Below are 11071 nucleotides of genomic sequence, written 5' to 3'. Positions count from 1 at the left end.
GTGGACTTAAAAAGAGGGAATGAAGTATATCAGTAGAGGGGCCTAATTCTGTTCAGACAACAATAAAAAAAAATCTAAAATCCAGCTGTATTCACTTTGCAAATTATAGCTGGTGTCTCCACTCGTATTGATACACACATTTTCATGTTGTAAATTTCTTGTAAAGCATTCGGTGTTTACAGTGGGATCATCACACTGGATGTTAACTTGGATGTGTGTTACTGCACTTTGAGAAAATAACTATAAATAAATGCAGAATGAGGCAGACCTGCACTGGTGGTGTCTGTCTCTCTGAGCTGTGCCGGCTGTGGATGCGTCACAGCTGCTGGGGGTGGAGCCAAGAAATTATGCGGCAGGTGATTAAAAGCGATTCTGGGTGGGGAAAAAAATCTGATTTTATAAGATTAAAACGCAAGAGAAAATTCCTGAATAGAGAGCAGAGAGGCAAATCAACAACAGCAACAAAAAAAAGTTAAATATATTGATTAAATTTGTAATTTTTGTAATATTATATATTTCTGTTTCCTTAACCTCAGAGGTTTTTTTGTTTTTGCTGAATTTTATTTTTATTATTATTTTTATTTAAAATGAAAACTATAAATATAGATTCTGCTCTACTGAAGGTGTCGCGAAGATGAACGACGTGATGACGTAGATACCTAAACAGGAAGTTTAAACTGCAGCACGCTTTATTCTTCCCCACATGAGCACGAGAGCCGCTGTCGTCAGCACCTGAGAACAAATGCCGGTAAAGATTTGATTTAAACGTAGAGATAAAAACCTCTGCATGATCGCAGCTGTCGCTTCCGTACTAACGCCTGTTTTCAGCTCGTGACGGAAACACAGTTAAGCAATTAGCTAGAATGCTAACGTAGCTTGGCTAGCCGCTCTGCCAAACTCTGTGCACAAGAATTGCAGTTAAAACGTTTATCGCTTGTTCGCTGTCGGAAAGCTACCAGAGAGCATGAAACTAACTTTTCTACAATAAGCATCTCAATAAGGTTAATTCGGCGCAGATAGTTAGCAGATAATTGAAAATATTCAAGTGAAATTCTAACTTTAGGTCTGATAATCTGACCAGGTTGTCGACCTGTAGGAGAAGCTAATTGATCCAAAGCAACACTAAAAGGTAGGAATGTTGTTATTTGTATTGATTTATTTCAGTGGTGTCAATTAATGCATTAAACATACTTCTTTCAGTTATATCCAGTTGTGTTAGAACCGAAACCGCCTTAAATCAGCTGATTTTTTTTGTAAGGGAGTTTTGTGTTGTTGTGAAAATGCGGCTAAACATGCCAGCACCTCTGGATAGTTGAAGCCCAGCTGTTTAAGAGGAGGGTCTCTGACCGTTGGGTCCTGTGTGGTCTTGGCAGGACGACTGAGCCGCCACGATGGCAGCAGGCCGGCTGAGCTTCAATAACATCACCGCCCTGGCTCCCATGGTGCGAGTGGGGACTCTGCCCATGAGGCTGCTCGCTCTGGACTACGGGGCTGATGTGGTTTACTGTGAGGTGAGGACAGAGGCTGTATCCTTGGTGACCATATTTGGATTATCCCCTCTCTGTGACATCATACAGAGCAAAGAGTGGTGAAAAAATAAATAAAATTATATTTATACAGCATCTTTCTAGACAGTCACAAAGTGCTGCACATAAGATGACAAATAATAAAATGGTAAAACAGACAATATAAAACAGGCAGAAATTTAACCAAAAACTGTTTTAAAAAGGTGAGTTTTGAGTTGTTTTTTTAAAAACAGCTACTAAGTCCACAGTTCTTAATGTCTGAGGGAGAGAGTTCCACAGTCTCGGGGCCACAGTGGCAAAAGCTCCGTCAACCTTAGGCTACGTTCACACTGCAGGTCTTGATGCTCAATTCCGATTTTTTGATCAAATCCGAGCAGACAAAAAAATCGGATTTTATTTCTAATAAAATGCGACAGCCAACGCGCTCTAGTGTGAACGCTCAAAGCGGCCGCATGCAGAAAAGAAGACGTCACACACAACGCGCTCTGTTTAGACCCAGAGCAACAGTATTGTTTGACTGATGGCCCTTAATATAAAGACTTCGGACTTCATGTTTCCCGATTTTTGCTTTAAGTTATTTTGTTATTTACATAATAATGTAGATAACCTAATAATGATCCTTATTGCTGTTTAAGAGAGGAGCGGTGCTTCAAAGGATAGCTGCAGATTTCTGTCAGAATCTGCAGGTTATGCAGTACAAATAAAATGTTCACGTCTCTCCAATGTTGTCTTCTCAACAGTTTCACTGACATCAGGATGGCCAGGAAGCGTTCGTGATGTCTTCTCCGGCGCTGATAATTGGCGTCTGTCTTGTGTCGGTGACGTAAAAGACGGATTTAATGCGACATGACCATCAAACAGCAGTCGCTTTCTAAAACATCAGATATGTATGGGATTCAGCACCACATACGAAAGTGACCCAGATCGGATTTGAAAATATCGGATTTGCGCCGTTCACACTGTCACACCGTGATGGATAGATGGTCGCAGAGGGTCAAAAAAATCGGATTCGATGTGCTTTCGCCTGCAGTGTGAATGCAGCCTTAGTTCTCATCTTAGCTTGTTTTATAGCAAGTAAGCCCTGATCAGATGACCTCAGGGACCTGCTGGGGACATCGGGCTGTGGCAGATCAGAGATGTAGGCTGGTGCCAGTCCAGGCAAGGCTCTAAATGTCAAGACCAGGGTCTTAAAATGAACTCTAAGTTCAACAGGAAGCCAGTGTAGCTGAAATAGCAACGGTGTCACATGTGAATACTTTGTTAAAAGCCTGGCTGCAGCATTTTGCACAGCCTGCAGACGATCCAGGGAACCTTTGCTTAGACACATAAACAAAGAGTTACAATAGTCCAAGCGTGAGGAAATAAGCAATCTCAAGTATAGCAATCTCCAGTTCAGAGTGAGATAAAATAGGGCTTAACTTAGCCACATTTCTTAAATGACAAACTGCTAAGATGGAGTGTTTACAGCAACCTGACGGAACTTGGGTCACGTGTTGACCACAAGAAGAGGGAAATGTTTGATAAGAAATAAGTAAAATCCGAATAGTTGACCCTTTGGTGTCTGTTGCAGGAGCTGATTGACATCAAAATGGCCCAGTGTCAGAGAGTGGTAAACGGTAAGAATCTGTGCCCTTCGCTGCCCTTCATACCGGCTGTTCATTCAGACCTTTCTCATAACTGTGTGTGCATCAGACGTGCTGGAGACGGTGGATTTCGTGGCTCCGGATGACCGAGTGATGTTCAGGACCTGTGAGAGGGAGAAGGGCAATGTCGTCTTCCAGATGGTGAGACTGGAAGCTTATGAGCGAGCAGAATGGCATCGACGTGGAGAAACAAAATTACTTTATTGGCTTTGTGCTTATTGTTTGCTATGGAAACGATAAGTCTGATTGGTCCTCTGCAGAGACGGGTCACAGGGTCAATCTCACATACTGTTTGACCCAAACAGTATTGAAGGATTAATCTTCCATTTATTATGTCAGACGTCTGTAGTTCAAAATTCAGGATTGGCACTTATTGTTGGGGAGGTTCAACGTGCTGTGAAGACATGAAATATGAACAGTGTGTAAGGGGACACCTCGAACAGTCTTCCTTTTGTCTTTCAGGGAACCGCTGACCCGGACAGAGCGTTGGCTGTGGCCCGACTTGTGTGAGTTCAAAGTTGACTCTTTGTGTTGCGAGTGAAGTGCTCGTGCCGTCAAGCTCTGCACCGCCTTCCTCGTCACAGTAACTTTAAACTTTGTGATAACAAGCTGCTTCCTCACAGGGAGAAGGATGTGGCTGCTGTCGACGTGAACATGGGCTGTCCAAAGGAGTATTCCACCAAGGTGAGTCCAGTCGCCCCCCACTGACGCTGTGACCCTCTGTCCCTGTGGCTGACCTCTGACCTCTGCTGTCCTGCAGGGCGGGATGGGAGCTGCTCTCCTGTCGGATCCTGATAAGATCGAAGCGGTGAGCTGTGAGCTAAGAGATCACGTCAGGATAAAAGGAATGTTTTTAATTCTGACTTTGGTCTTCACCTCAGATCCTGAGGACGCTCGTGACAGGAGTTTCCATCCCGGTGACGTGTAAAATCCGAATCCTGCCCTCAGTAAGACGTGAACGTTTCACTTCCTCACCTTCACTCTGTTATCTTATTCATAGCTGTATGTTTCAGTGTTAATGTGAGCTCACCCCTGTGCACTGTGGAGGGGGTTCCCTTTACCTCATATTTTAAGGTCTTGTGAGACCCCATCCTTAAAAAATGAAATGTCATGTGCCTTGCACCCTCTGCATGCACACAGCCCCACCTCTGCCCTGTTTGTTGCAGCATGCGGTAATATGCAGCAGCAAATCTGCAAGTGCGTGTTTTACTTGCTGCCTTGCACCGTGCAGTCAAAGTGCTCGCTCAGAGACGCCCAGCTTTCTGTTTCGCCTCAGCTCTGCGTGTTTGGACGTCTGATCGTGGTTGGCTGCACGCTACGCGCAGTTTTTAAATGATGGTTTCATTCATTAAGAGAACAAAGTTATCCAAACCTAACTGCCCGTGTGCAAAAGTAACTGCCCCCTAAACCTGATAACTGTTCCAGCCTCGACACTGAGAAGTCAGGTGTTTGTGGTCCCTTCAGTGGGCCACATGTGCAGAAGAATACATGGGGGGGGGGGGTAAATACTTACTGCAGATGTTTAATCTTCGCTGTTCTTTGGTTCCAGCTGGAGGAAACAGTCAGTCTGGTCCGAAGGATCGAGAGGACGGGCGTCGCTGCGGTCGCCGTTCACGGCAGGTAAACTGCGTCAGGAGTGTGAAAACTTCAGTTACAGAGAAGCAGAGTACAGTTTCATGCAGTCATTCAACTCGGATACATAATTAATTATAATGAGGCCAGTTCATCCTCTGATTGTCTTTGCTTTGCATCTAAAATATGAGAAAGTTAGAAAAACATCTCATATTTTTAAAAATAACTTTTACTGCACAAAACCAAACAACCGAACAATCTGTGACAAACAGAAGGAGCCAATAAGGAGCCTGGAAAAGTCTCGAACTGCTTCCTGTTGGATTTCTTTTGGCTGTTGCTGACGGACGTCTGTCTCGTTGTTGTTCAGGTTTAAGGACGAGCGTCCCAGACATCCTGTCCACTGTGATTACATTCAGGCCGTCGCTCAGGCCGTCTCCATCCCCGTCATCGCAAAGTGAGTAACAGTCAGCTCCCGCTCATGTGTTTGAACGCCATTCTCGGCTTGAGATCGAGAGTTTGGCCCTGTTAGGGGAGAGCGGCAGCTCCTCTGAGGACAGAGCCGTGTGGTTTCTGTCCTCAGTAAATAGAATCTTAAGTACCAGCGTTCCTAAACGCAACACTAAGACCTGGAGTCATTAAACCGTCCGCTGTCCTGTGTCTCCTTCAGCGGAGGCTCTCTGGATCACGTGAAGACCAACGCCGACATAGAGGAGTTCAGAAAGGCGACGGGCGCCTCGTCGGTGATGCTGGCCCGCGCCGCCATGTGGAACGCGTCACTGTTCCGCAGCCAGGGAGCGCTTCCTTTGGAGAAGGTCATGGAGGACTACCTCAAATACGTGAGTTTGAAGTGCAGCTCGTGAAGACGCAGAATAAAATTCAATCTTTGGGGAAGCTTTGAGCATGTTTGGCGTTTTGTTGATTACCACAGATGTTGTTTGATGCTTCACAGGCGATTCAATACGACAACAATGCCTTCAACACAAAGTACTGTCTGTGTCAGATGCTCAGAGACAAGGTGGAGTCTCCTCTGGGGAAGCAGGTGCAGGCGGCGCAGACCAACGCTGAGATCAGGTGCAGCACTGTTTGTTTGTTTGCAGCAGTGTCAGATGTGTATGTACGTAGGGTGGGTGTGGTGTGATGTGGTGCTGACGTGTTGCAGCGAGGCGTACGGGCTGCAGGAGTTTTACCGGCAGACTCGGGAACAGCTGCAGGCTCGGAGGGACGCCCTGCAGAGCGGCAGCCAGCCGGAGCGACCCGTCACGGACGGAGACGTCACCACCATGGCCGTCAAGTTCGAACGGTGAGTGAAAAACACGTTTTCAGCTCCTCGTTTGCAGCTGGAGATGATTCTCATGGTTGACGCAGCGGCTCGTCGAGCCGGCCGTGAAAGGCCAGTGCACCACGCTTTTAGAGGCGTTGTGGTTTTCCAGAGACCTCAGCACAATATTTATGTAGTGTTATTTGATGAATTCATGCCACGACTCTTAACTGGAAATGAGCTTGTGGCTGATTTTTCCACCGTTGATAAATACGGTCTGGGGGTTCTTCTAACTTCTGTTCCCCAGTTTAACCTTAAGGAACCAGACCGCTTTATTTTTATCTAAAAATCAGGATTTGGCCGTCAGCCTGAAGACCAGCGGGCGGTGTGGACACGCAGCTTGTTCACGTCCACCTGCTGGTTATGTTTGGGCACCGAGAACTACTCAGTAGGTTCAGGGAACGTGTCAGTGTTACATGCACCAAACGCCGCCTCGAGAGAAAACGAGCAGCTGTATGACAGCGGGCTGGACACCGCTGCCCGTCTGCCTGCGTGGACTAAAGTGAAACTTGGTGGATTTGATGTGTTTGCAGGAGAGAGTATCCTCCTCAAATCACTCCGAAGATGTTCCTGCTCGAGTGGAGCCGTAAGGAGAAAGTGGAGCAGCCGCAGTACGAGACGGTGAGCAAACGCAAAGCTTCACGTCGACAGAAATGTTCGCCTTCGTTCCTGAATGTGACGGCGTGAATGATTTGTGCGGTTCTAAGAGGTGTGTGTGTTTCAGGTGCAGCGCGCTCAGGACCGAGCCTTTCAGTCCACAGTGACCGTCGCGCAGAAGAAGTACAGATCTTCACTGTGGTGAGTACAAACTTCAGTGCTTCTGCTCTGTAGCTGTGTTCAGTCACAGCGAGCCGCTAATGTGCTAAAACACCAGCGAGGCTCATCTCTTTCCCTCCACACAACCGGCAAAGTTTCTTGTTGGGTTCTTCTGAGCAGCTCTGAAAGTCTCCTGGGTTCACCGGTTGTTGAGCGGTGGTTCAGGCTTCTGTTTTTGGACGGGTGGACTGTGCCGAGCTTTGGCTCAATCCTGGAGAACTCAGCTGTTGTCCTGCTTCATGTCCAGCTGACAAATCTCAAATCTGATTTTTAGCCTGCATGCAAGCCGTTTTGCAACCCGCCTCCACCTTTTTCATTGATGCTCTTTTCTGTTGCTACATGCACTGAATTGCTGCCGTGTGATTGGCTGTTTGGATAGTTGCGTCATTTAGCAGCTGAACAGCCAACAGGGAATCTATACTCCTGAAGTAAGTTGTGAAGAGTCGGGAACGCTGAAAGATGACAGGAATGGCGTCTCTGAGCCCTCTTTAAGCACCTCAGTGACAAAATCAAGTCAACTTTATTTGTCAATTCTGCCACATGTACAGGACATACAGAGAATAGAAATTTCGTTACTCTCAAACCCTAGGTGAAATAGCAAATGAACATTTAAATATAAATGTCAGCTTGTGGAATAAACTGCACGGCTCTGATCCTCTGAGCGCTCCCGCCTCCTCACAAATATCTGTGCTCGCTCATTTCCTACGGTTATTGTGACGTCTCGTGTGGTTGAGCGCCCCTCCTACTGTTCTGACCACATTAGCTTCTCACAACAGGCACGACTGAAAGTGTGAAAATAGAAAGTTTCATACAGATTATCAAAAGTAGACTCGGTGTTGTCCCCGTCTGACACCAAGTGACTCATTTCAGCTCCAGATTTCATTTTGAAATGACACAAAGTAACTGAAGAGAATTAGAATATGTTTATTTAAAGACATCGTGAGGATGTTTTTCCAGCTCAGAGTGCGGAAACCCTCCAAGAAATGAGCCGCAATTGAAAATTTGATCGCAGTCGTGATTTCTTGAGTCTGCTGCGCTTTGGGCTAAAACTATCTCGCCGTCTTTCAGGGAAAAGTCAAAGAAGTTTGCAGAGCAAGCGGCCGCCATCGTCTGCCTGCGAGTTCTGGGAGTACCAGAGGGACGGATCGGCGAGGAAGACTCCGGCCTGGTCTGCAAAAGGAAGAGGGAGGGGAAGGTGAACGGCGCCGCAGAGGAAGAGAGGAGTAGGAAACGGCACGTAAACGACGTCCTGCAACAAACCTCAGAGGTTGCTGTGGTAACGAACAGTGACAGTCACCAAGAGGCTCCGCCTCCGAGCCAGCGGGAGAGCCTGTGAGGAGTTTAACAGCTGGCAGTGACCTGCATGATCAGACATTTAACCCAGAAATGAACTCTGAGTTTGTGCTCAGTTTTATTTTTTTATTATTCATCACTTCATCTGATTTAAACTCAAAGTAAATATTTTTTAAACCCAGCACGGCTGACATACGTCTCACAGCTCAGGTCTGATTGTTTAGTCCCGTTAACCACGCCGCTCATCCGCCTCTGTCCTGTGGATGTCTGCACGTGTGCGGGGAGCCACGCCTCCTAATGCACGCGGTTAAAACCCATCAGAACTCGCTGGGTTTTATATGAAACGTCTCGCGCGTGGCGTAGCCATCACACGGTGTCCGACCTGCAGAACAGACGCTATCCAGTGTGAGAGCCTCGGGTGTTTGATAAGAGAAGATTAAATTAAACACAGACCTCCTCCAGCTCTCTTCTGGGGTGGTGGGGAGGGCAAGATCTCTCCAGGAAGGGTCTCCTCCTGGGTCCAGAACACCTCACCTGCCAGGAGGAGCGCCACTCTGTCTCTGAGGGAGAGCCCCGCCCCCTTCAGAAGAAGCTCATTTCTCCCGTTAGTAACCCCGATCTCTCCCGGCCACAGGTGAGGGTAACAACAACAATCAGCAGCTTCACCGTTACAGTTTCATCACTGCAGCTGCTCGTCTCCAGCCCGGGTCCTTAGAATTTACAGACAAACGGCTGTTGGATAAAGGAAAGCTGGCGCAAACATCGAGCTCCTACATGTGAGGCTTTAATGAAAAACCTCACCAGAGGTGCCACACGAACATTTCACACACGCGTCCTGCAGCAGGTGAGCGACGGTTTCAGGGCTCGCCTAAAATCTGAGTCAGATCCTGGAATAAATGCAATCCTGTGGCTGCTCGTTAGTGATTCCTGTCAGCCTGGTATGAGCTGAGTGGACGACGCTGCGCAGCTGGAGCATCAGAGCGTCTGCCTGTAGATGTCTCTGTGCTGGACAGGTGAAAGAAGAGGGCGGTGCTCAACTTTTCAGTTCAAAGTTGAATCTGTAGAGCGTTGCAGAAAGCCGTTTTAACACCCGGTGCCTTACTCTGTCTTTTGTTCATGAAGAGCCTCAAACGCACCGTGTGCTGATGGAGAAGACGTCTGTGATTTGTGCGGCTTCTCGCCGCTCAGTAAACACTGACTGTCACACTTTGTGAACTTGTTTTGATCTCATGATCTTCTTTGTTTTAAGGTATAAAATCTGCCAAATGATGTCATGTTTTATGTTCATGCCAAAGGAACAACCTGTGCTTTTCTTTGTCTGCAAGTTGAATTAAAGCATGTGCAGCCTGGTGGATCTGTCCTCACAGAGCTCAGCTGTTCATAATGACGTTTTGGACACTTTTCATTAACACTGGCTCAGGCTATGTTTGCCTCCATTAAAGAGGTCGTCTCTGTTAACCAAATGTGCATGTGGCTCATTTCCCCCTCAGTAATATCTGAATTTAATTGGATTTTAAACCCAGAACTTTAATCGCTTGTTTTGTTGCAGCAGGATTTCTGCTCGTGTTCAGAACTTTCTGCAAAGAAAAATAATTATCAAACTAGCTAAACCCAAAAACATGACTGACTGTTTTTACAATTATTGAATCCAGCGATGAGGCACAGAAAGCTGCAGTTCCTCTAACATCCACTAGAGGCTCCCGCAGTCAGTCCATCCCATAGACTCCCATGTTAAAACTTTGCTGGAGATATGAACACGTTTACAGCCTGATACACAAACTTCGGTCTCTACAGATGTGATCTCTATATAACACCTGTGCAGGTGGGGAGTCACTGTGTAAAGTGCATTAAGGCTGAAAGTTCGAACTATTCGGGGCGTGGCCTCTCTGGCCTGATAGGCGGATGGTGACACAGGCAGCTGTAGCTGCTAGCTGTCTGTTAGGCTTCACCTCTGGTAACTGGAGTCCCTGAACTGGACCTCTGGACCGTGTGATGTTTGGAGCATTTTTTTTTTGTTTGTTTTTTTGTCATGAGTGAAATTCTATTTCCGCACTAATTTGCAGGCGCTCTCATACTGTTTATGAATGCAGCTCGTTCTCATTAGCTGATAAATGAATACTCCACACTGTTGTCTAAACATGGTCACTTCTGGGTCCCACTAACCAGCATGGTGGCAGCCAAAAATGTTAAAACGGAGGCTTTAATATTCACTCATGAACCAACATGTGAGCTGTGTCCATCTTTCACATACAGTCTATGCCTCTCCTCTTCTCACTGTTCTGATCTTTAGCAAACATGAGCATGACATTAAAAAAGAAAGATTCTGTGGTTTTATTAACTCGTATTTGATCAACTTTCGGTTCAGGACGTGCTCAGAAAATCTCAGGAGAATGCGATCAATAATTATTAAAAAATATTTCTCAATTTTCTGTTATTTGTGTCGACCTTCATCCACAGATCAGCACATCTCTGGTGTCGCTGTATGATGTGGAGGCCCGGGCATAACAATGCTCGGCAGTCCCTCATAAAGAGGGTCACCTGGTCACCCAACCCACACCTGAACCTGAGGTCCGGTTCATGAACCGGCAGGTGCGAGTTTTCCTTCGAAATTCATGCAGTTTTAAAACCTTTAGCTTCCTGTGTGACATGTTTCAAGTAGCCTGGGCCTGTACTTGCTTCACCTGACCTCAGGTGAGTTCAGGTGAGGTCAGAGCTTCTGCACGCAGAACACGAGCGTCACTACACAGGTGTGCCGCATGGTGTTAAAATAAAACCGCCCCTTGTGTTTAACGAGTCCCGTGAAGTCCTGAGCTGAACCTGTGAGGTGAAGAAGACATCCTGCTGCTGACGTCAAATTAGGGCGGTCTGATGGTGCCTTCAGGGGCGCTGCGAAATACGGTTTC

General features: G+C 46.7%; 1 protein-coding gene across 3 annotated transcripts; it reads left to right on the top strand.

Moving 5' to 3' along the window:
• Positions 1-453: 453 nt before the first annotated feature.
• On the top strand, positions 454-9555 carry dus2 (dihydrouridine synthase 2). Of its 3 annotated transcripts, none has more exons than XM_082539423.1 (18): positions 454-471; positions 624-748; positions 1064-1129; positions 1374-1511; positions 3097-3142; positions 3219-3310; positions 3632-3675; positions 3793-3853; positions 3930-3977; positions 4051-4116; positions 4719-4789; positions 5109-5195; positions 5409-5577; positions 5691-5812; positions 5901-6041; positions 6593-6680; positions 6784-6857; positions 7944-9555. In XM_082539423.1, exons 4-18 carry the CDS (start codon positions 1392-1394, stop codon positions 8209-8211), a joined length of 1497 nt encoding a protein of 498 aa, XP_082395549.1. In that variant the 5' UTR covers positions 454-471; positions 624-748; positions 1064-1129; positions 1374-1391; the 3' UTR covers positions 8212-9555. The 3 variants fall into 3 exon arrangements, with proteins under 3 accessions (XP_082395549.1, XP_082395550.1, XP_082395548.1); XM_082539422.1 differs by having other exon boundaries at positions 455-471; positions 1082-1129; XM_082539424.1 differs by lacking the exon at positions 1064-1129.
• Positions 9556-11071: the final 1516 nt, after the last annotated feature.

Source organism: Aulonocara stuartgranti, assembly GCF_965226115.1.
Source record: "Aulonocara stuartgranti genome assembly, chromosome: 7".
Lineage (NCBI taxonomy): Eukaryota > Metazoa > Chordata > Actinopteri > Cichliformes > Cichlidae > Aulonocara > Aulonocara stuartgranti.
Note: the sequence above shows the minus strand (reverse complement) of the source record. Positions and strands in the feature narration are given on the sequence as shown.

What these genes read in the sequence shown, in the direction of transcription:
- dus2 (XM_082539424.1), top strand. Translation starts at nt 1,392, where the DNA reads ATGGCAGCAGGCCGGCTGAGCTTCAATAACATCACCGCCCTGGCTCCC. An exon ending in GCAATGTCGTCTTCCAGATG is followed by an intron (nt 3,311 to 3,631) that starts GTGAGACTGGAA and finishes TTTGTCTTTCAG; the next exon opens with GGAACCGCTGACCCGGACAG. An exon ending in AAGTACAGATCTTCACTGTG is followed by an intron (nt 6,858 to 7,943) that starts GTGAGTACAAAC and finishes GCCGTCTTTCAG; the next exon opens with GGAAAAGTCAAAGAAGTTTG.